The 26,456-nt window shown below is 37.8% G+C and overlaps 1 protein-coding gene across 1 annotated transcript in view; it reads right to left on the reverse strand.

Moving 5' to 3' along the window:
• The window catches only part of PRKAR2A (protein kinase cAMP-dependent type II regulatory subunit alpha), a 76,071-nt gene that overhangs the window by 23,563 nt on the left and 26,052 nt on the right, over positions 1-26,456 (reverse strand). The window contains exons 3-6 of the mRNA XM_081302553.1: positions 17,675-17,727; positions 14,702-14,785; positions 8,443-8,549; positions 3,801-3,954 (exon numbers count right to left, since the gene is read on the reverse strand). Of these exons, the coding sequence (XP_081158679.1) occupies positions 3,801-3,954; positions 8,443-8,549; positions 14,702-14,785; positions 17,675-17,727 (398 nt within the window). The remainder of the gene's footprint in view (positions 1-3,800; positions 3,955-8,442; positions 8,550-14,701; positions 14,786-17,674; positions 17,728-26,456) is intronic.

A 26,456-nucleotide genomic window follows, 5' to 3' on the forward strand; every position in this document is an offset into this window, starting at 1 on the left:
TACATCCCCAGTCCTTTTATATTTCTTATTTGAGACAAGTTCTGAGTTGCTCAAACTTGCCTCAGTCTCAAGTTGTTGGAATTACAGGCATGCACCTCTGCAATTTTGTGTAAGATGATCAGAGAAATCCTAAGAGAGCTGAATGAAATGAAGGAGCTAACCATGTGGATTTCTAGAGAGAAGGTTCTAGACAGTGCAAAGAACAAATACAAAAGCAACACTGTGGAAAAGTATGCTGTTCAAGGAACAGCAAAAGAGCTAGTGGGCCTGAAATGCAATGAACAAGGGGAAGAATGGTGCAAATTACAGCCAACCGGCAGACCATGACGTGACCTTGGTTTTTCTTGGGATGTTATGTGGAGCCACTAGCAAGTTATGAGGTGAGGAGAGACAAGATGTGATGTTTTTGAAGGCCAGCTTTGGCTGCTGTGTGGAGAATGGACTGCAGGGGGCACACACAGCCTGCCAGGAGTCTGGGCTTCCAGCACTCAGGCTGGGTATATGTGCTCTCTCTATCTGAAGTATACAGTACTCCCTCTATCTGAAGGAAAGGAACTTTTTCCTCTTGTCCTTACTCCTTAACATAACCAACTCCCAACCTTTCAAAGTCACCTCATGGGCCTCCTAGGAAAGGCCTTTAATACCAGCCCCACTCTGGACACCTGTAGCATCCAGCCTTCATGGTACTTACTAGAGCACAGTATAATTGACATTTTATATCCATCTTCTACTGTAGACCCAAAGTACCCTTGGAGCAGGGATCCAGTACCTTTTATAGCCCCAATACCAGACACAAGACAGGCTCAGTGAATACTTAAGAACAAATAAAAAGCATTTTTTCGGGGCTGGGGATGTGGCTCAAGCGGTAGCACACTCGCCTGGCATGCGTGCGGCTCGGGTTCGATCCTCAGCACCACATACAAACAAAGATGTTGTGTTTGCCGAAAACTAAAATAAATAAATAAATATATATATTTTTTTAAAAAGCATTTTTTCAACTATGTTTCAAAATCAACCCTTTTAAGTATAGGAGGGAGGATGCTACCTTATAGGACCCAGTGTAACAAAAAGCAAAAGTTTGGGTGACCTTAATTTCTGCCCCAAGTGCTGGGGATTGAACTCAGGGTCTTGTGCAAGACACACAAGCACTCTACTACTGAGCTAAATCCCCAGTCCTTTTTAACTTTGAAAAAAAAAAAAAAGTCATCCTTCCAAAAAAAGAAAAAATAAAACAATGAGATGGTTCCTGACCTCAAGGAGTTTACAATCTTAGTGAAGAGACAATACAAAATATAAAGAAATTTTAAAAGTGTACAGTTTAAGACAGCATATGAAATGTGCTAGGTGAAACCAGAGAAGACAAGTGCCAAAAAAATTTCCAGGTGAAAGAGATCACAGCAGGCAGGAATAATCAAAGATAATTTTATACCAAAAATATATTTATATTTTGGAATCTGAAGGAGGGGTAAGATTTAAATTAATGAAAAGGGAGAAAATACTTGGATCTGTTGAGTCTGCTGTCTTTTCTCATTGAAGCTGAGAATTTCCTTGTTCTTGGTATGACAAGTGATTTTCAAGTATACTTTAGATATTTTGGATATGATATTATATAATTTCTTTTGTAGCCATTCACCCTGTTTAGGTATACCATACATGTACAGGTGGGGGTACATGTTTAGCTCCCAAGTGGGACCTGTTGACACTACCCTGGCAGAGAAAGCACAGTACCAACTAGTAATAATATGCACCCCTTCATTTTGCCTCTTTGCAATTGGGTATGACTAGTAGTCCAACTTCCTCCTTGGCTCAGTGTATCATGGGGAGACATAATCAGTTTTTTGTTTTTGTTTTTGTATTTGAAGGAGTAAAGGTGCTATTATCAAAAACAGTTTTCTGTTCTGCTGGCCACCCTCTTCCTGATTCTTTGGCTAGAGAGTGCCAGGTTTTCATGCGGCTATTTCTATTGCACCTGTTGACAGATCTGGATTGTAGGCTTTCCTAGAAGCCTACCTTAGTTATATGGAAATATACAGAAACCTAGGGAACTCACTGTTACATCCTTCCTCAAGTCCCAAGATCTCTAGTGAGAATGCCTTCTTCTTTCTACCTTTCAGGGCCTTCCTATGTCCAGAGGTTTGTTTATCACAATAAAATGCTCTTTCATTTCTTTAAAATGTGATCTCAGGGCTGGGTTTGTGGCTCAGTGGTAGAGTGCTCTCCTAGCATGCGTGAGGCACCAGGTTTGATCCTTAGCACCACATATGATGTTGTGTGGGCTGGGGTTGTGGCTCAGCGGTAGCATGCTTGCCTAGCATGCATGGGGCACTGGGTTCGATCCTCAGCACCACATAAATGTAAAATAAAGATATCGTGTTCACGTAAAACTAAAAAATAAATATTAAAAAAAAAGATATTGTGTGCCCACCTACAAATAAAAAATAAGGGGCTAGGGTTGTGGCTTAGTGGTAGAGTGCTTGCCCAGCATGTGTGAGGAGCTGGGTTCGATTCTCAGCACCACATATAAATAAAAATAAAGTTCCATTGACAACTAAAAGAAATATGTTAAAAAAGTATTTATAAATAAATAAATAAATATTTAAAAAATGTGATTTCAATAAGAAAATAAGTTGATAATTCTGTGCTATACATATAATTCTACTTATAAATTAAACAGAAACAAATTACTACAGACATCAATATTCCTTTAAAAGTTCAGAGATTTTGGACTTATAACTTGATGTTGAAGAAAACAAGATGGGTCATGTACAATGGAAGACAGGTATCACAATAGTGTTAAGAGTAAAACATTCTGGAAAAGCTTTCTTTTCTAGAACATGGCCATCAGCCTTTCTAGTGATCCAAGTCTATGGATATTGTCATGGACCAAGGAAGAAGTGAATGGCTAAACATAAAGAAAAGTTGGTCCTGGGACATGTGGAGATAGAAAATGCTACTGACAAAGCCTTTTATGGCATTTGTTTTTCTAAGCTACTACTGCTGCTGATGCTTCTTTTTTTTATTTTGGTCCTGGGATAGAACTCAGGGGCACTCAACCAATGAGTCACATCCCCATTCCTGTTTTGTATTTTATTTAGAGAGAGGGTCTCACGGAGTTGCTTAGCATCTTGCTTTTGCTGAGGCTGGCTTTGAACTTGCAATCCTCCTGCCTCATTCTCCCATTTTTTTTTTGGGGGGGGGGTGATACTGGGGCACCACTTAACCACTGAGCAACATCCTCAGCCCTTTCATTTACATATATATATGAATAAAATATATATATATTTTTCTTAGTTGTTGATAAACCTTTATTTTATTTATTTATATGCAGTGCTGAGAATCAAATCCAGTGCCTCACACATGCCAGGCAAGTATGTTACCACTGAGTCCCAGCCCCAGCCCCCTTTTCTTATACTTTATTAACAGACAGGGTCTCACTGAGTTGCTTAATGCCTAAGTTGCTGAGGCTGGCTTTGAACTCATGATCCTTCTGCCTTAGCCTCCCAAGCTGCTGGGATTACAGACGTGAGCCACCATGCCTGGCTGCTTCTCGTATGGAGAATTATCTTCTCTCTCTACTTGTCTGATTAAAAACAAACAAAATATAACAAGAGCTATATACTACTATGGGGTCATAAGACGTAGTCGTGTCTCTGTGACTTGGAGTAACTGGTTTGTTGATAAATCACCTTAGAAAAACACACTTTCATGAAACCTTTCATTATGTCTTTCAGATAGTTGGCAATAAAAGAATCTCAAAAGAAATACTATGCCACGCAATGGGAACCATTTCACTCACGCACCAATCCCCAAAGGGAGCCTTCTGAGGTGGCGACAATGGTAGCAGCTCTCGGGGTGTTGTACATCAGAGCTAGTTCTCCAAAACTGCCACGGTTATCATACTGACCAACAGAACGTGTTTGATTATCTTTTGTCACTAAAATGTCGTAAGTTCCCCTGGAAGAATGACAAAAAACAATTTAATTAATCACTTCTGATTATGAATTAACATATAATATAAAACATCAATAGGGGATTTCCAACATAATTTTGTTGGTGTATAAACTGCAACAGATCTTTCATTTTGACTGTATCCTGTAATCCTGCTAAACACTAGTACCTATTTTAGGTGGCACTCTCAGGATTTCTCATGATAGAGGATCATGCTACTTGCATGTTGTTATGGTTTGGATGTGAGGTGTCCCCCAAAAGCTCAAGTGTAAGACAATGCAAGAAGGTTCAGAGGAGAAATGATTGGTTTGCAATCCCCCTGGTGCGGTGACACACAACTGTAATCCCAGTGGCTCAAGAGGCTGAGGCAGGAGGATCGAAAGTTCAAAGCTAGACTCAGCAAAAGCAAGGTGCTAAGCGATTCAGTGAGACCTAGTTTCTAAATAAAATACAAAAAAAAAATAGGACTGGGGATGTGACTCAGTGGTCAAGTGACCCTGAGTTCAATCCCTGGTAATCCCACCCCCACCCCAAAGAGTCTTAGCCCTAACCCAATCAATGAATTAATCCCCTGATTGGGATTAACTGATTGATAACTAAAATGGTAGGGTGTGGCTGGAGGAGGCATGGCTTTGGGGTATATTTTTGTATCTGGCAAGTGGAGAATTCTCTCTGCTTCCTGATCACCATGTGAGCTGCTTCCCTCTGCCACACTCTTCTGCCATAATGTCCTACCTCACCTTGAGCCCAGAGGAATGGAGCCAGCCACTTATGGACTGAGACCTCTGAAACCACAAGCCTCAAAATAAATCCTTCCTCCTTTACAGTTGTTCTGTTGGGTCTTTCAGTTGCAGCAGTGGAGAAAGCTGAGTGAAACACATTTTACTTCATTCTTTCCATCTATATGTCTTTCCTTTCTTCCTTTACTGTGGGAGGCTTTCACGTCATGTGACCAGCGTTTTCCCCTTCTGATCGGTTGAGGCACTGTCGGTCATCCTCCCATGATTCTGGCTACTCTTAAGTTGCTGAAGACGGTAGCCGATCTTGAGGTAGAAATAATGCAACCAAATGTGTCTTCATGCGTAAGCGTGCCTTCCTGCAGCCCCATGGGTCGACGAGCTACGCTCACCTGTTCCTTTGTGATATTACCCCTTGCCCTGTTTGGGATAGAATGCTCCAAGGAAACGCCCTTTATATGTCCTCTTCTCTTACTCTGCCCTTGGGTGTGGCCTTCAACCTGCTGACAGCAGATATCATGAAACTAGACTCAGCCCCTTGAAACTTAACTCCTTGCCTCTTTTGAATGGCTTCTCCTCAATAAAAGGGGTCACCACGTGCTCTCGCTCTCTCTCTTTCTGAGGACCCTTAAGGTCAGAGGAGCTGTCACAGCACCCACAAAGATAAAGGTATTTCTGTCTCTTGTGTGGTTATTTCATGCAGCCCAGTTCCCCTGGAGTGACCCTGAGTGTTTTAGTCATAAGCAACGCGACACTTTACTTTGCTTTTTGCACTGGTTAGGACCTCTGGTGCAACACTGACTGGAAGTGGTGAGTGTAGACATCCTTCTTATCCTTATTCTTCAGGACAGAATAATAATACATTCCATAAAATGCTTAAAATAGACTTTAAAGATTAGATTACATAATGTATGACCTAATGTAAAAATGTGTTAATGTAATAGAGACTCCATTTTTTGTTTGTTTGTTTTTGGGTACTGGGGATTGAATTCAAGGACACTCAACCACTGAATCACATCTCCAGCCCTATTTTGTATTTATTTAGAGACAGGGTCTCACTGAGTTGCTTAGTACCTTGCCATTGCTGAGGCTGATTTTGAACTCACAATCCTCTCTGTTTCAGCATCCTGAGCTACTGGGATTACAGGCGTGTACCAATGCACCCGGCTAAAGACTCCAATTTTGATACTTAGTTTTTGATAGTTTCAAACTCTATCATTCACCCTTCTCTCTTCCGTCCGACATCTGGGCAAGGTGATAAAAGTACCTGTGTGCTCCCTCCACTGGTACTGATGGGGAGCTCAAACAATATGCCATCTTATGTGAAAAAGTACCCTAACCCTATCCCTACTTTGTAACAACCATAAAATCCCAAGGAAGTCACCTCTCCCTATAGAACCTGACCTATAGTAGGCCTGGTATACAAGGCATTTTGGGTCCTGCTTAGGAACCTACCCTGCTCTCCTCAAAAAGCCTTGTTATATGAATAATAAGACTTTTATACTCTTTCAGTGGATATGCAGCATCAACAGTCTTTATTGTCTGAACCCAGTTTTGGTTCAGGCATCTGATCTCTACAGTAAAGCATGGAATAAACAATGGAGGGATACATTCTAACAATGAGATTATTGCTAAATTACTTCTAGACTATTTTCATTTCATTTATTTTAAAAAACTATAATGGTGCACACCTATAATTCCAGAAGCTCAGGAGGCTGAGGCAGAAGGATCACAAGTTTGAGGACAGCCTCTGCAATTCAGTGGGGCTCTAAGAAACTTAGTGAGACCCTGCCTTAAAATAAAAAATAAAAAGGACTGGGGATATAGGTGAGTGATAAAGTACTTCTGGGTTCAACACCTAGTACCATAAAACAAAACAAAAAGTTGTCTATAAAAAGATATCACTTTTTAAAAATAAATATCACTTATTACATGCAAAGCAGAGAATAAAACCAAGCCACTCAATCAATTATATGGTACCAAATGTACTCAACAGAGAACCTGACATATAGTAGGCTTGGTATACAAGGCAAGTTATAAGGTCATAAATGAGAAACATGAAATTAAGAATAACTTCAATGAAGTGTTTTTAGTCTCTCTTCTAAAAGACACTAGAAACTTAACTTCAGGGAAGACAAACCAATTCAGACAGAAGCACTGTAGAGGGCATCTCCTGACATCTCCAAATACTTCTCTAAATAATGGGACACATTTTATCACCATTTTACCACCATATTGCATAATAATCATCTATTTAAGGGTCTGTCTCCCTAACTAGAATAAGCTTTTTGAGATCAGAACTGTATCTTTTTACTTGAATGATAATCTTCCATTTTCACTACATATAAAGGATTCCTACAGGTGTTGACATTAACAGAATCATCAAATCCTATTTAAATGTATAATGAATCATTTCCTTTGTCAATAGGCATTTCAAACTTTAAGCTGTGGATGCCTGCAGATGGGTACTTATTTTTCAGATTGTAAAAGCCTGCTGGGAAGTCTATTTTGGTGGGAAATACACAGAAGGTGTAAGGTGACTTCTGGACGTGGAGATAACTAAAAATTATTCTTTCATTATTATCAGCATTTCTATATAGGAAGGATTAAACATAATAGGTAAAAGGTCTTTTCTTTGAAAAGATATATTATCTTTACTGTTTAAGTAAAAACATTTCCTTTTAACTATAATAATCACAGGAATCAAGAGCCAATAGGAAGTGAGAGCATTTTCTATTCAAAAACCTGAACAAGCAAAGGTTTGAGAAGGGGTCAACTGAATGTACCACAGGTACTTGATGGAAATCAAAAAAGCCAAAAAAAAAGAACAAACAAGAAAATGGACTCAATAATCAGGGAAATAATTGGAAATTTAGAATAAAATCTGTACATTAAACAATTCGATGCAGTAGTATACAATTATTTGAATGTTTTAACTGTTCTGTGCATAAGAAAATGTCATTTTAAGGAAATGCAAATTGAAGTACTTGGAGATAAAGAGCATTCATGATATCTGCACCTTACTCTCAACAATTTGATAAAGCAAATATGGTAGAACATTAACTTGGGGGACCTGTATTTATAAGAATTTTCTGTACTATTTGTACAAGCTTTCCGTAACTCTGAAATTACTTCAAAATTTTTTTTCCAAAAGATTAACAGATGATATTGGGTGAAAGAGCATCTTATTACCTTAGACTCTGGTGAAGGTGCTCCTTTCAGGACTGAGAGGAAGTCAGAAGGAACCCTACTGCACTACAAGAGAATACTGTCAACTCAAGAAGCTAAGACACAATAAGGTGGGTGGATCAAATTCAGATATTTAATTTTTCACAGTATAGCTTACCTCTATTCCTTTAGAACAAAGTCAAAATGGGCTAGAGGAATGGAGGTCAAGGTAGTGTATTCATTGTAAAATCAGGTTGAAATTCAGAGATCCAAATGATAATATAGCATCCTGACTATTCTTTAAGGAAATCAATTTACCTTAACACTGACTAATGATATATACATAATAAAGCACATCAGGCATTCTTTGTCAAACGTACTATAAATGGTTGCTCCCCACATATAGGTTGCTCTGAGGACTCAAGACAGCAATGGAGAGGGGCAGGCTGTGACCCTTCATAAGGCTTTGGGAAGCTTGCTCACCCGCTGCTAAGCCTCTCTGCATGGACACAGCACAGAGTAAAGTATGTTCCCTGAGTCATAAACCCACCTAAGTCTGGCAATACAATTGCAAAGCTCTATCTCCTACCTTTCTATGACATAAAAGTTGTCTCCATCATCTCCTTGGTCAATGACATGTTCATCAACTTTGACTATCCTTTCAAACATGGCATCGAGTACTTCAGAAAGCTGTTCCTACAGGGTACATACAAAGAGAAAAAGTAGCTTTTACATTTGCTAAAAAACATAATGGCCACAGCTATTTCAATTTATCTTCTATATAACAGAAGTTCCCAAAAGAGTCTATTCCCCAAAGTTATGCAGAACTCTAAGAACTTTTGCAAACAACTGTTATTCTAGGATTATTCAGCTTTGTAACTCCAGGTACCTCAGTAGGTAGCACAATTACCAACTTTTCTGAGGAGTACTGTTTTGAAAAAGCTTTCTACAACTTATACAAAAATAGATTATATAGATCATGGTCCCCGTTATCCCAGTTGTAGCTACATGAATCACCTGCCTTCATGGCTCCAGTATATCATGTATAAAGCCACGTACTGCCACCTTCTTACAGGTGTTGACATTAACAGAATCATCAAATCTAAAGAGCTGTGATAGCCTTGGAGGTTATTTTGTGGAGTAGTACACTGCCTCTGAGTAGTCCAGTACACCATTAATCTCTCTGAACTTCAGGTTCTTCATTCATAAAATAATAAAATTTCAAAATAATAAAGTTGCTAGATCATCAATTTTTACAATTAAAGGAGAAAAATCTGGGGGAAGTATTTACCATACAACAAGTACTTAATAAATGGGATTATTGCTTCATTTATCCATAATATGTAATTACTTACCAATATTACCTGCCACAAGAAGATAACTATGCTAATAAGTGTAATAAAAAATACTATTACATCATAGCAAGAGAGCTTTTGCTATGATTTAATTCAGTGGTAGCATGCCTGAGGTCTTGGATTTGACCCCCAGCTCTACAAAAAAAAGGAAACAGAGAAAGAAATAAAGAAAGAAAGAAAGAAAGAAAGAAAGAAAGAAAGAAAGAAAGAAAGAAAGAAAGAGGGGGGGGAGGGAGGGAAGGAAGAAAGGAAAGGAAAGGGAAGGAAAGGGAAGGAAAGGGAAGGAAAGGGAAGGAAAGGGAAGGTAAGGGAAGGTAAGGGAAGGTAAGGGAAGGAAAGGAAAAGGAAAAGGAAAAGGAAAAGGAAAAGGAAAAGGAAAAGGAAAGGAAAGGAAAGGAAAGGAAAGGAAGAGGGACTGGGGTTGTGGCTCAGCACGTGCGAGATGCTGGGTTCAATCCTCAGCACCACATAAAAATAAATAAATAAAATAAAGGTATTGTGTCCAACTACAACTAAAAAAAGTTTAAAAAAAAAAGAGTGCTGGGGTCATGGCTCAGTGATAGAACACTTGCCTAGCATGTGTGAGGCACTGGGTTCAATTCTCAGCACAACATATAAATAAATAAAAGAAAAGTCCATCAACAACTAAAAAAAATATTAAAAAAAGAAAGGAAGGAAGGAAGGAGGGAGAGAAGGAGGGAGGGAAGGAAGAAAGACCGACCTAACAAAATAGTAGTCTCAATTTTGGGCCAGCATTCCTCTGTCAGACAGGGAGACCAGTGATTGTTAGGGGACAGTAAATACTAGCTTCAAATCAAAGAGACTTTATTTATGGGACAATGTAGATTGAGGACCTGGCAAAGAAATAATTTTTATTGCTGAATAATTCCATGTTATTTAATCTTCTGTCAGAGTGACTGTGCTACCTAAAATAATATGACCAAAAGGCATCTTCAGGAAGAAAGAAAGGAAGGAAGAAAGAAAGGAAAGGAAAGGAAGAAAGAAAGGAAAGGAAAGGAAAGGAAGGAAGGAAGGAAGGAAGGAAGAGGGGCTGGGGTTGTGGCTCAGCAGTAGAACACTCGCCTAGCACGTTTCATGTGCTGAATACCATAAAAGCTGAAAATACTAAAAAGGACGGCTTAATACTCATACATATTTCTGTGGAACGTGGGTCCAGTGTTGCTTGAAATCTCCTATTTAAATACTGGCAAGTTTAAAAAAACGCAGAAAAAATACTGTCATAAATATAAATTTTCATGTATAATACAGATCAAACATACATCTATACCTGGCTTATGGGTTATCTCTTAGAAGCTGCTTCTAACTTTTCTTCTTCTAGTCTAGACTGTTCAAAAAAAACAGTGTCATAAGATATGGGAATACAGGGGGACAGGGGAGCATTCTAGGTTAGAGGGGGTAAAATGATACTACAACAACCAATTGCAATATGTGATTCAAGACTGAAAAACAAAACAAGTCAGGCATGGTGGTGTACCTGTAACCCCAGTTACTTAGAAGGCCAAGACAAAAGGATTGCAAGTTCAATTCTAGCCTGCCTGGACAACTCAGTGAGACACTGTCTCAAAATAGAAAGTTTTTATTTTATTTTAAAAAACTTTTTATTTGTCCTTTTTAGTTATACATGATAGTAGATTATATTTCAACATATTACCCATATATGAAACATAACTTCCCATTCTTGTAAATGATGCGGAGTTACAAAATAAAAAATTTTTAAAAAGGGCTAGGGCTAGGGGCTATGGTTGTGGCTCAGCAGTGGAGCGCTTGCCTAGCATGTGCAAGGCACTGGGTTCGATCCTTAGCACCACATAAAAATGAATAAATAAAATAAAGGTATAAAAAAGTGTTGTATCTGTTTTATTTTTTTATTTTTATTTTTTTTAAGGGCTGGGGAGAGTTGGTATGATGGCGCATGTCTGTAATTCTAGTGACTTAAAAGGCTGAAGCAGGAGGATCACAAGTTTGACGAAGGCTAACTTGGCAACTTAGTGAGGCCCTAAGCAGCAACACAGCAAGGCCTTGTCTCAAAATTAAAAAAAGATTAAAAAACAAATGGCTGTGGATGTTGCTCAGTGGTAGAGCACCCTGATACAAAAAAAAAAAAAAAAAAAGGAAGGAATAAAAACTGTCCCAGATTGGAGGACACTAAGAAGAAATAACAACCAAATGCAATGTGGTATTCTGGATTAGACCGTTAGAAGAAATGCATTAGTGAGGTTGAGCATAGTGGTGCACAACTGTAATTCCAGCTACATAGGAGGCTAAGGAGGATCACAAGTTTGAGGCCAGCCCGACAACTTAGAAATACTCTATCTTAAAATAAAAAGGGCTGAGATATGGCTCAGCAGAGCACTTACCTAGCATGGGAAGGCCCTGGTTCAATCTCCAGAACCACACACACACAAAAGAGAAGGAGCACAATTAGTGAGAAAACCAATTTGAACAAGGTGATTTTTAACTTATACTACTGTAATGATGTCAATTCCTTGGTTTTTTTGCACATGCTAGGCAAGTGCTCTATTACTACGCCACAACCCCAGCTCCAATTTCTTGATTTTGATAACTATATTATGACTATGTAAGACGGTAATGTTGTTGAGATACTGGATAAGCGATGACTTATTCCCTTATAGAAATATATACTATTTTTCAAACTTTTTTTTTGTAAGTCTAAAACTTGTTCAAAATAAAAAGTAAAAATTAAAAAAGGAGGAGGAGCTGGTTGCAGTGGTGCCCACCTGGAGATTGAGTAGTAGAATACCGAGTTTAAAGCCAGCCCCAGTAATTGAGCGAGGTCCTAAGCAACTCAGCAAGACTGTCTCTAAATTAAATACACACACACACACACACACACACACACATATATATAAATACACACACACATACATACACACAGAGCTGGGGATGTTGTTCAGTGGTTAGGCACCCCTGAGTTCAATTAAAAACAAAAACAAAAACAAAAACAAGAGGAAGAATGAGAGAGCGACCAAAAGGGAGAGAGAAGGAGAACAAGAGAGAGGAGGAAGAGAACTAGAGGAAGAGGAGGAAGAGGCCGAAGAAATGAATTACTGATATATACAAGAATATGAATAAACCACAGAAATATTATGCAACTTCATACAGAGTTGGGGATGTAGCTTAGTGTTAAGACCATTTGCTTAGCATACAAAAACATCTGGGTTTTATCCCCGATACTGAATGAAAAAGAAATTTCATGCAGGGGCTGGGGATGTGGCTCAAGCGGTTGCGCGCTCGCCTGGCATGCGTGCGGCCCGGGTTCGATCCTCAGCACCACATACCAACAAAGATGTTGTGTCCGCCGAGAACTAAAAAATAAATATTAAAAATTCTCTCACTCTCTCTCCTCTATCACTCTCTCTTTAAAAAAAATAAAGTGGATATAATGTTTAAAAAAGAAATAAAAAAAAATAAAAAAAGAAATTTCATGCAAAAGAGTTTATACTGCACCCCCCTACCCCAGGCTTTTAAAATTCAATACTGGGGTTAAACCCAGAGTGTTAAATTCTAGAACAGGCAATCTAGTTTATTAGGCAATAAATCAAAACAGTAGTTGCCTCTGGAGAAGGGAGATAAGAAATAATCATTAAGAGGCATGGGATGGGGTCTATGGCTAAAGCGGTAACGTGCTCGCCTGGCATGCACAGGGCGCTGGGTTCAATCCTCAGCACCACATACAAATAAAATAAAGATGTTGTGTCCACTGAAAACTAAAAAATAAATATTAAATAATTCCCCCTCTCTCTCTCTTAAAAAAAAAAAAGAGGCATGGGATGGGGGGCTGGGATTGTGGCTCAGTGGTAGAGCACTTGCCTGATGTGTATGAGGCACTGGGTTCGATTCTCAGCACCATGTATAAGTAAATGAGTAAAATAAAGGTCTATCAACAACTAAAAAAATATTTTTAAAAAAAGGCATGGGATGGTGGTAATGTTCTATATCTTAATACCTGCATATGCATTTGTCAAATTTCAAAGCACACTTAAGACAAGTGTATTCAATACTGAAGAAAATGTGGGGGGTAAGGAGCACTTTTACATTGTTGGGGGGATTATAAATTAGTTTAACCACTATGGAAATCAGTTTGTACATTCCTCAAAAGACTAGAAATGGAACTACCACATGACCTAACTATACCACTTCTCATATTTATCACAAATAATTAAAGTCATCATACTATAGCAATGCATTCATACCCATGTTTACAGCAGCACAATTCACAGTAGCTGAATAATGGAACCAGCCTAGTTGCCAGTCAATGGATGAATGAAATATGGGATATATACATAATGGGATTTCACTTAAGCATAAGAAGAATGAAAGAAAATCTGGCACATATACATAAAGGAGTTTCATTCAAGTAAGAAGAAGAATATAGCTTTAGCATATGGCTTTCAGAGTAGGGAAATAGAAACTCTGAAGATTCCCTATTGCTATAGGCAAAAGATATATGTTCTTCTCAAATTCATGTTAAAACCTAATTCCCGGGCTGGGGATGTGGCTCAAGCAGTAGCACGCTCACCTGGCATGCGTGCGGCCTGGGTTCGATCCTCAGCACCACATACAAACAAAGAGATTGTGTCCACCAAAAACTAAAAAAAATAAATATTAAAATTCTCTCTCTCTCTTAAAAAAAAAAAACCTAATTCCCAAAATAATAGTATTAAGGAGATAGGGTCTCCTAGTGAATGAGATTAATTCTCTTATAAAAAAGACCCTTGCAAGTTCCCTCCTTTTTTCTACCATGTGAGGATACAGAGAGAAGGTGACCATCCACAAACCTTGAAGTAGGTCTTTCAGAGACAGAATCTGCTGATATTTTTATTTTACACATTCCAGTCTCCAGAACTGTAAGAAATAAATTTCTGTTGTTTATAGGCCACCTGCACTCGGGTGCCTATCCTTAGGAGGCAGTCCTTGTTCTCTATCTCTACCACCAAAAGAAGAACAGGCTACACCACAGATTCTAAGACATACATGATTTGCAAGAAGTGCTTTATGTCTAAGGTCTTCACCAAGAAGCAGGAGCCCAATATCTGAGGTATGAAAAATAATCACATAATTCTAGTGGGTTAACATGTTACCTTGTGAAGAAAATTACAAGAGAGCATCTTTGGACAAATGAATCCATTTGCAGCATAAATTCAGACCCTCCAAACCAAGCCAGGCCAGAATCATGCAGACCAGAGCATTTTCTGGCAACACAACTAAATCACATGATCCTCATATTACCAGCATTATCTTTGAAGAAGTGTTGAAGCAGATCAGAAAAATATTAAAAGTCATGTGAAAAATCATGTTCACATTATAGTGGTCAACACAATAAAATGTTTGTTAAGCAAAAAGATTTCATGTTTCATACAACTATGACTAAAATGCTACAAACTTTAAATGATTAATAGGAAAAAAACTAAAAAGTAATTATAACAAAAATATTTTTTAAATCATTATTACCTGATCAAGATTTTTGAAAAGAAGAATATCTTTACAAGCTTCCTGAAGTCTGGATCTCTGTTCATCAGTTTTAGGATGAATCACCTGTCAAACCAAATAAAGCCAGGGAAAATGGTTTATTGCATTTAAAACTTACCTGCTTAAAAAGTGATATATCTCTTTCTCTTAAAAAGTAGGAAAAATTTGGGATTGGAGTTGTAGCTCAGTGGTAGAGCACTTGCCTAGCATATGTGATACACTGGGTTCAATCCTCAGCACAACATAAAAATAAATAAAGGCATTGTGTCCATAAAAAAAAAAAATATATATATATATGTATTTTTTAAAGTAGGAAAAACTAAAAGCATGTTTTCTATAATTTTAATTCTACACAAATACCAAGCAATATCCTGAATGTGAAGGAGCAATGTTATACAAGGGTGACGAGCATGACCCTGGAGCTATCTGATGGCTGTGTGACTGGCAGCAAGTCAACTATCCCTAAGGAGCCTCAAGGTCTTCATATATAAAGCAAAGGGTTATAAATTTGTTCATTCAAAAAATACTGAGTACAGGGCTGGGGATCTGGCTCAAGCGGTAGCACGCTCGCCTGGCATGCGTACAGCCCGGGTTTGATCCTCAGCACCACATACAAAGAAAGATGTTGTGTCCGCTGAAAACTAAAAAATAAATATTAAAATTTTAAAAAAATACTGAGTACAGACTCAGTGCCAAGTACCATCCTAACTCTTGTCACACAGCAGTGAACTCATAGACAAAAATACCTACCTTTACATTCAATGAGTATATAAATATGTTAGAGAGTATTAAGGCAAGGGAGATAAGAAGTATGAAGGGGATGGGGATGGGGGAAGCCACAAGTTAGGCCTCATTCAGGTGACAATGTGTACATATCTCAAGGAAATGAGTACAACCTGAGGGAGTAAGTCATGCTCTGTAGGAAGAGCAAGTAAAATCAAGGTTTTACAATGGGAAACTGAATATCAAATTCGAAAAATAACTAGGAGATAGATGTGATTGATGCAGAGTAAGAGGGAAAAATCAAGAGACTGGGCTGGGGGGTTGGGGAGAGAAAGATGCTCAAATCAGAGGTCATGGTAAATCATAGAGAAACTGGAATTTTCTCTAGCACCATGGGAGTGATTTGAGGATAATGACTGAGGAGGAAATCTGACTGTTTTTAAAGATACATACTGGCTGCTAAATGAAGAAAAGCTGAAAAGAGATTAGAACGGAAGCCAGGAAGCCAGAGTGTCTATCTTAGTGCCAGATGGTGGTGGTTTGAACCAAGGTGGTAGCCATGGAGGTGCTGAGAAGTACACAATATGCTCTGAAGACATGGGATTTATTGAAAAATTGGATGTGGGGGAAAAAAAATGAAGTAAACTGAAGGGGACTCTCAAGTTTTCGGCCAAAGCAAATGAACACTGGAGCTGGTATAAACGAAAACAGGGAAAGGCTGGGGGAGGAAAAGAATATTTAAAGGGAAATCAGGAGTTCTTGTTAAATTGTCTATTGACATCTAAGTAAAGATGGTAAGAAAACAATGGCTGTATAAGCTAAAGTATTAACAATTTATTATTAGCAAGAGTAGTGGTATCTGCAAATTAAAGTTGTCATAAGGATTAAATAACAATTAAGGATTTAACTGTCATAAGGATTAAACAAACGATAATTTGCATTCATAATAGGTGGTCAAAACACTATTATTTTCATTATTATTATAGATAATGAATGCTTCCTGAACTAAAAAGAAATAATTACTACCTTACACTGGTATTATAATTGAGATACCTATCAAGTTCCCTCAAAGCAATATCTTCACTCTAAAAAAGTATACCATTTAATCTGACAGAAATGCCATTATTTTAAATATGTAATATTAAATTGAAAAAAATGTGTCTTAATTTTTAAAAACATTAAGAATTTTATAGTATCCAGAATACTAAAATTTATCAATTTATTCTAAATTTGTAATTACACGATGGTAGCATTTTATCATTAGAATACTTCAAAAATCTTTCACAGGTTACCCATTTTAAAGTATATATGATAAAACATTAAAGTGTCTTTAATTTTCTGTATATACATAAAAACAAATACATAAACAGATAAATATATTTAAATTTTTATGCTATAAAATATTCTAAAATGTACCTCATACAAACATATATTCTATGACATTATCCTGCCCTATATAATCATTTTCAATGGCTGCAGATTCTGTTGACTTGAATTTAACATAGTTTAATCCCTGGTATTCCTTTATTTAAGGTCATATAGCTTGTTTCCATTTTTCACTATTACAACACTCCATTTGTATATTCTTAGAAAAGATCTAACTGTTTATTAGGGCTAAATTCCCCTTTGGGTTAACAGTTGAATCAGTTAGTTTCATCATGTTTAAGATTTCTGACAGCTACAGCTAGGTACTCCTCATCACACCCTTAAACAGTGCTGCTTTCAATCTGCTAGATAAAAAATGGTGCCAGGCATGTGGCACCATTACCCGTAATCCCACATACTCAGGAGGCTGAGGCAGAAGGATCAAAAGTTCAAGGCCAGCCTTGGCAAGTAGTGAGGCCCCATTTCAAAATAAAAAGAAGTGAGAATGTAGCTGAGTGTTTAAAGTATCCCTGGGTTCAATCCCCAGCACCAAAAAAGATAAAACTTAAATTAAAAAAACAAAAACATGACATCTTATTATAGAGCTTTTTAATTTATATTTATTTTAATCATCAGTATGATTAAATTTTTTTTAAAAAATATCTTTTGAGTTGTAGGTGGACACCATACCTTTATTTTATCTATTTTATGTGGTGCTGAGGATCAAACCCAGTGCCTCACATATACTAGGCAAGAGCTCCACCACTGAGCCAACCCCAGCCCCAGTATGATTAAATTTTGGTATGTAAAAGAAAGGAGATAGTGAGAAATACAACAATTCTACATAACTTTTGCTTTAGTCCTTACCCTTGGATCAGTATCTTCCTCTTCCTCATCAGGGTTATAGGTCTCTGCACAGACTAAAATTGGAGAGAAGAAACAGAGATGCATGACTTTAGGAAAAATAGGAAATGTACACAATTTCTTTTTATTCACTGTTTTCTAAAGTTCTAATGATTCTTTTAAATTCCCTCTTTCAATTAATATATATATTAAGTACCTACTACTGTTAGATATTCCCTTGGGTATTAAAAATCCAACTCTCTAGAGAATGATGATAGAAAATAGGAGAGAGACTGTCAGGAGCTGCCACATAGGAACCGAGCGCCCCTTAGCCTTGAGTGATGAGAATGTGGAGATGTGGCAAAAGCCAGCCATGGGCTGTGTGGTGAACTATGGGCATTGAGCCCACGTTGCCCCTCTGTTTGGTTAGGCTTCGCTCTGGTCTTTTCGCTTGTTCTGCCATGATCCCCACACAGCTCATGAGATGGGCAAGGCTTCCCTAGATGTCAGTCTGCTGACAGCAGACATCAACAAGCTAAATTCAACCCCCTGAAACTTGACCCCTTGCCTCATTTGAAAGGTTTCTCCCCAATAAAAGGGCTCAGCACATGCGCCACGCGCTCCCTTGCTCTTGTTCGCTTGCTCGCTCACACTCTCTCTCTCTCTCTCTCTCCCCCACTAAGGTCAGAGGAGCCTTCACAGGACCCAAAGAAAAAAGGATTTCTCTGTCTCTGTGTGATTATTTCGTGTAGCCCAGATCACCTGGAGTGACCCTGAGTGTTTTGTCCTGAGACACAACAAGAGATGATAAATATATCACCTGCTAAATCTTATGGTAGTGCAAGTACAAATAAGAAGGTGCTATCTATGCTAAGTTATGAAACAGAGACTTAAAAAAAACAAAGTATAATATATATGTACTATAAACACAAGAGAAACAAAGGTATTACTCAAAAAATGAATTAAAATACTTCAGAGTAATTATGTGCAGGTATAACTTTAAAACTCCTGAATTCAAGCAATCCTCCAGCTTTGGCTTTCTGAGTAAGCTGGGAGTACAGATCTATGACATCATGTCTCACAAAAAATTTTTTTTGTCAGTACTGGGGATTGAACCATCCACCTTCAGAAGAATATATTCCAACCTTAAAAAAGAACTGTGATTAGTAATGGAATAATAATTCTAAAACTCTACTAACACACTGATGTTTTATATTGGACAGGAGTACAAATATGGAATAAAAAGAAAGATTAAGACTAGAGATGCCTATATAAATCATTACCTAAGAATCTTACCTGTGGTATTACTGCTGGCAAATATACAATGAATTATTAGTGAATTTTTTTAAAAGGGGCTGGGCATGATGGCACACACCTATAATCCCGGGAGGCTGAGACAGGAGGATCAAGACTTCAAAGCCAGCTTCAGCAAAAGCAAGGTGCTGAGCAACTCAATGAAACCCTGTCTCTAAATAAAATACATAATAGGGCTGGGGATGTGGCTGAGTGTTGAGTACCCCTGAGTTCAATCCCTGGTACACCCCCAAAATAAAGGGGGGCAGGGCGTGGTGATGCAAGGCTCTAATTCCAACAGCTTGGGAGACTGAAGCAGGAGGATCTCGAGTTCAAAGCCAGCCTCAGCAATTTATCGAGGCCCCTAGGCAACTCAGCAAGACCCTATTTCTATATAAAATATAAAAAAGGAGCTAGGGATATGGCTCAGCGGTTAAGCGCCCCTGGGTTCAGTCTCAGTACAAAAAAAAAAAAAAAAGCGTTTGTACTAACAAAACTGTCTTGTCAAAATGATCTAGATGTGATTGTCGAGAGCTGCCACATAGGAGTCAGCATGAACCCTTAGCTTTGAGCAACAGAGGTGTGAGACTGGGCACCTCCGCTTTGGGAGTGGGTGTCACACCAATGAAACTGGCTACACCCCCCTGAAACCCAATCCCTTGCCTCATTTGGGTGGAACTTTCTCAAGTGTCTTCCCCTCAATAAATAGGTTCTCAGGGATGCTCTCGCTCTCTCTTTCCAATAGACCCCTAAGGTCACAAAATGTTCCTGATTCCTGCAAGCAAAAGGTATTTTTGTGTATTACAAGCTGCTTTCACCATTTTCTTTTTTAATTTTTTTTTTTAAGAGAGAGTGAGAGAGGCGAGAGAGTGAGAGAGAGAGAGAATTTTTAACATTTTTTTTTTTTTATTTTTTAGTTCTTGGCGGACACAACATCTTTGTTGGTATGTGGTGCTGAGGATGGAACCCGGGCCGCACGCATGCCAGGCGAGCGCGCTACCGCTTGAGCCACATGCCCAGCCCCCACCATTTTCTTAAGCTATTGGTACAGCCAACTCTTGTGAACCTAGCTAGCAGGTGATATGTGATCAATGTGATCATTGATGTCACTCAGAATTCAACAAACCAAACCTTTTCCCTCTTTACAGTATAGATCATTACAGCTGGGGAAAGTTTTCTTCTTCTTCTTTTTTTTTTTTTTTGGTACCAGGGACTGAACCCAGGGTTGCTTAACCACTGAACCACATCCCCAGTCCTTTTTAATAATTATTAATATTTCTAAAATCTCTAATATTTAGAGATGGGTCTCACTGAGTTGCTTAGGGCCTTGCTAAGATGCTGAGCCTTGCTTTGAACTCCTGATCCTCCTGCCTTGGCCTCCTGGGCTGATGCAGTGGTTACAGGCTTGTGCTATCATGCCTGGCTGGGAAAGTTTTCTTCTAATAAAGCTTCATTAACTACAATAGCTGTGTGACCAGAGGTGATTTACTGCAAATCTCCACCCTTTCTTCTGCATAAAGGAGTTCAAATAAGCAATTTTCCTCTGAATACTGTCCTAATGATTTAAGTAGTCAAGTGCCTGGCATACAGTCAGGATGCAGTAAACACTAATTCTTTAAGCTATTACTGTTATTACTTTTATTTCATTTGTTCTGGTTTTCAGGAATACTAGTTATTGTTAGCTTAGTCCTGTTCTTTATCTTAGCTCTTTTGACAACTGTTCTTCCTTCAATGCTGCCTTCCATCACAGATTTTTGCCCTTAACAACTTTGCTCTTTTTGACATCTTTAAGTACTGAATTGAGTTTCCTATTTATTCAGAATTCATAAAGGTAATGTTTTCTTGCACTGTACTGAGTCTTTTGTAGTGAATCTTTCTGGCCTTCATTCCTCTCATATCCTTAATTTGTTCACTTCATTCACAGGCCCTTATTGGTTTGTTGGGATTTCTCATCTGTTACCAGGCAAGAAAAAAAAAAAAATAGTTCTTGACCCTAATCTCAATTCATTTGTATGATAGCTAAAAGACTTCATAGATCAGGGTTGTGGCTCAGTGGTACAGTGCTTGCCTAGCATGCATGAGGCACTGGGTTCAATCTCCAGCACCACATTAAAAAAAAAAAAAAAAAAAAACCCTAAATAAACAAAGAGCTCTGAGAAGTCCCGTGTTATTAAAAAAAAAAAATCCATATATCTATAACTAGAGGATAGGCTAATATACACTCCCAATTTAAATCCCAGTTTCTTAAAGACACTTACTAACTGTATTCCTGGTCCAAATATATCCTAGTTTTCCATTCCTCAATGGTTCTCTGAACGCATTAAACATTTCAGAGACGGTAGCTTCCAGCATGTCCTATACACAGGACTCTCCCTTTTCTGCCTTAATACTTTACTTGTGTGGGTCATGACCTCTGTTGCTGTCAATACCCTGCCTTCTCAATGTGGACCTGGTTTCCTAAAACAGATACAGAAAGTTAGAAGAAATAGTGTAAGAAAAGACACCATTCCTGTCCCAGAAACAGCATCAAATAATGTCCTGCAGGGCAGATGCCCAGGACTTGGCTGGTGTGGGTCTTGGTCACTGAGTCAAATAAATAATAATGGAATAGAGTTAATGACTCACCACACCTTTCTCCAAGCATTTCTTCATGCTGGAGATGAAGTCAGGGTGCTTATCTCAGTTCTGCCCCAAAGATTAAGGTAGACACTTATCTTAGTTCCTGGACTATTTTTGCTACTACTTTTTGCATCTTCATAGGTTATTCTAGTAGAATATTGGGAAAGCTGCATCAAGGACATCTGAACAGACACAATGTTCTTTTTGTGTGTGTGTGTGGTTCTAGGGATTGAACCCAGGGCCTTGTGCGTGTGAGGCAAACACTCTACCAACTGAGCTATATCCCCAGCCCCAGACATCATGTTATTCAGATACTCCATGTTTAAGACTTAAAAATGTCTACTTATAATAATCCACTTTTAAAAATATTTATTGGGCTGGGGATGTGGCTCAAGCGGTAGCGCGCTCGCCTCGCATGCGTGCGGCCCGGGTTCGATCCTCAGCACCACATACCAACAAAGATGTTGTGTCCGCCGAGAACTAAAAATAAATATTAAAAATTCTCTCTCTCTCTCTCTCTCTCTCTCTCTCTCTCCTCTCTCACTCTCTCTTTAAAAATAAATAAATAAATAAAAATAAAAATATTTATTACTTAATTGTAGTTGGACATAATACCTTTATTTTATTTATTTATTTTTATGTGGTGCTGAGTATTGAACCCAGGGCCTCACACATGCTAGGCGAGTGCTCTACCACTGAGTCACAACCCCAGCTCAATAATCTACTTTTTAAAAAAACCTTCACTATGGGAAAAAGATGGATGCATGAGTATTACATTTTCTCAATTTTTATTTATGTATGAAAGTTTTTATTTAAATGTTTTAAAAAATTAAACCTTCAATGATAAAACTGACACAATTTTATTGATAGTGACACTTCATCTTGGGCAAGTTTATTTCTAGGCTTGTTTTTCCTTCAACGTTGGAGGAAAGTATTTTGTCAACTAGCTCATTTTTATATTTTTAGATATTACTATAACTGAGGCAACAAATGTTAATTATAGTCTTCAAGCCTTTAGATATACTACTATAATTTAAACAAAAGTAGCTGGGGCTGAAAACATAGCTCAATAAATAGTACTTCCTCAGCATGCACAAGGCTCTGGGTTCAACATCTAGACCACAAAACAAACAAAAAACCCAAAAGTCAAAAAGGGAATGCTTTTGTTAAAATTATTTATGTTCTATTTGTGGAAAGACATTAATGCATCGATTTTCCAAAACTGATTTTGAATTTACTTCCCTCTCCATTTCTTTATTTATTATGATATGAACACTTAATATGAGCTATCCCCTCATAAGAAATTTGCAAGTCCACAACACAGTATTGTTTATCCTGCATAACTAAAACCTTATACCCACTGAACAGCTAGCTATTCCACACTTCCCCCTACTATCAGTCTCTAGCAACCAACATTCTATTCTGTTTCTGTGAGTTCAATTTTTGAGGGGTACTTGGGATTGAACCCAGGGGTACTTTACCACGTAGCTCTATCTTTTTATTGTGAGACAGGGTACTGCTAAGTTGCTTAGGGCCTCACTAAATTGTTGAGGTGAGTCTCGAACTTGTGATCCTCCTTTCTCAGTCTCCCAAATCACTGGGATTACTGAGCCCAATGAATATTTTTTGGAGGGTGGCGGGCCACTGGACATCAAATCCAGGATCTTGTACATGCTACGCAAGCATTCAACCACCGAGCTACACCCCTGGCTCCTTGATGCTTTTAGATACCTCATTTAAAATAAGCATATGTCCTTTGTATTTGTTCTTCTAACACTATTTAATATAATGTTCTCCCCCCCACCCTGCTTTGAACTGTGTTCTCATCTCCCTCTCCCCTCTTTCTCTGTTGCTACCCAACCTCTCTACTTCCTCTTGTTCCCTAATTATTTCCCTTGTTTTCTTTTCTTTGTAAAAATTCTTTTTTTTTCTTTTGATTGGAACCTCAAACATGTTTTACCACTGAGCAACACTGCCAGCCCCAAATCCATTTTTAAGTGTCAACTTGATTTGTTGCCCTGCTAGTTCTGCATATCAAGGAGCTTGTGCTAGTGCATGAGTTACTTGGAAAAGGTCCAGAGTCTGTGCCATCCTATACATAGCCTTGGGAACCACACTATGTATGATAAGATGCTCAAGATCTATTGAAAATGAAGATGAAAACAACAGCACAGCCCCTTGCTTAAGGAAATTTTGCTGTGGTTCTCCAGCAGATGTCACTAGTTAGTAATGTGATACTGTACAAACTGAAAACACATTATCCAGCACAATTTCTTCCAAATTTTAATTGGAAGAAATATGAATCATTAAAATTTATTTGTGAGGGAAAAAAACCCTCTAATTTCTACAAAGAAATGAGTACAGGGCTGGGGATGTGGCTCAAGCGGTAGCGCGCTCGCCTGGCGTGCGTGCGGCCGGGGTTCCATCCTCAGCACCACATACCAACAAAGATGTTGTGTCCGCCGAGAACTAAGAAAAAATAAATATTAAAAATTCTCTCTCTCTCTCTTTAAAAAAAAAAAAAAAGAAATGAGTACAGATCCTGATCACAAACTCAAGGCCCTGTGCTGCCTACCTGCCCCCACAAACATTTGAAATAGCCCGGGTATATTAGTCAGCTGAGGCTGCCAAAACAAAATACCACAGATTGGGTGGCTTAAATAACAGAAATTTATTTTTTCATGGTTCTGGAGATTGGAAGTTCAAGGTCAAGGTATTGACAGGTTTTGTTTCTCCTGAGGCCCCTTCCTTGACTAGCAGACCGCTGACTTCTCATTATGTCCTCACATAGTCCTTTCTCTGTGTGTCCACTCTTGGTGTTTGTTCCTGTTCTTATAAGGACACCTATCCTTCTAGATTAAGGTTCCATCCTGATGACCTTGCTTAGTGTTAATTACCTCTTTAAAGGCCCTATCTCCAAATATAATCACACTGCTATTTATTTATTTATGACAGTGCTAAGGATTGAAACTAGGGTTAAATATTGTTAAATATTTGGATCATTGTAAGATTGTTTTGCCCTTTTCATTGTTGAGCATTTGATCAATTGAACTGTGGTATTTTTAAAATTCTTAAGCCATTCAGGATCTAATATAGACTACACTGTGGTGATATTTATCTTTAGTGATACTGTGTATGTGATGATGATGAAAACAAGAAACAAAAAGGTAAAAAGTTAATATTCAGTCAATATAGATAACATGTAACTTACAAGATTAAAAATTTCAGTTTGTGATATAGTCAATGAATTTCTTATATGACTTTAGACTTTTTAATAATATATCCTGAATTTTGCAGAAATTCAAATTCAATATATGAATTTGATAAAAAAAGACACAATTCAGTCTACAATACCAGGTTTCTAAATTATCTTAAGCAATACTTAGTAATATTTCAGTTTAAGATAAATATGGGTGGAAAAATATTGTATACTCAGTGTTTTAGTATATTGTATACATGTAAACCTTACAAGACAGGGCTATCTAGTAAAGAGTATCCACCATTCAGAAATCAGTGACTGATGTGGTACCAGACTCTCAGTGAACTATCCTGTTGACTTTCATAGTCATCAATAGATTCAGCATACTTACTGTCTAAATGTGGCATAATGCCAACAGATTTCTGATTAATGTGCTTTGAAGTTCAATACATATTTAATAAATAAACATTTTCCTTTTCTGATGGAGTTTTGAAATTAATAAATTCAGACTAACATTTCAAACTCAAAGACAGTTAAAACTAATTTAGGACTATACCAAGGAAGCAGCACTTAAAAGAATTCATGAACTTTCCCATTCAATATATTTATCAGTTGATATAAAGGACTGTGTCTATCTACAATTTAAAAAAATAGTCTCCTTTTGAAAACAAAGAAAGGAGAGAAAACAATACATTTCTTTGCTGCAAAGTTTTATTTTATTTTTATTTTTTTGGTGCTGGGGATCAAACCCAGGCCCTCATGCATGCTCACTCTACCAGTGAGTCATAAACCCACCCCCAGCTAAAAGGTTTTAAATCCTTAATAAAATAATAAAATCTAAAAAAGAAGGATAATACTTTGTACTTGTGTGAGGTCTCTGCAAAGTTCAAGGAATAAACAATACTTACAGAAGACCAGGCAGCAATTTATGAATTAATGCCATCAGTGACCTCTGAAGGGGGTATCATTGTACTCTTCATCCATCAGATCTGTTCTACAGATACCAATGGATATCACTAATCTTTTTTTTAAATACCTTTATTTATTTATTTATTTTTACGTGGTTCTGAGGATCAAACCAGGGACTCACACGTGCTAGGTGAAAGCTCTACCACTGAGTCACAACCCCAGCCCCGATATCATTAATCTTTTGGAGTCAAAATAGAGAGATGAACAGAACTGGAAGATCCATACTCTATTTCTTCTCAGGAGATTGACCACATATGAGAATACATTCGTCAATCTCCTTTCAACAGATTTTGGTATAGAATGTTAGCAAAGGGTTTCCAAAAGCAAATAAGTTGATATGCTCAAAGAAAAAGATTGAGGAATAGAAAAGGGATTTCTAGCTAGGCACAGGGGCATACTCCTATAATCCCAGCAACTTGGGAAGCTGGGGCAGGGAAGATCACAAAGTCAAAAGCCAGCCTCAGCAATTTAATGAGGCCCTAAGCAGCTAAGCAAGACCCTGTCTCAAAATAAAAATTAAATAGTGCTAGGGATGTGGCTCAGTATTTAAGGGCCCCTGGTTTCAATCTTTCAATCTAGTACCAAAATAATAATAATAATAATAATAATAATAACAGATTTCCTAGCCTTACAAGATAATAAATAAATTATATGACAATTTAATATCAAGAAACTTTCCCAAGAGAATATAAAACAATGATATAAATGCTTACTCAGCAATTTTGA

The sequence above is a fragment of the Spermophilus citellus genome (assembly GCF_964194105.1).
Source record: "Spermophilus citellus genome assembly, chromosome: 7".
NCBI classification, from domain to species: domain Eukaryota; kingdom Metazoa; phylum Chordata; class Mammalia; order Rodentia; family Sciuridae; genus Spermophilus; species Spermophilus citellus.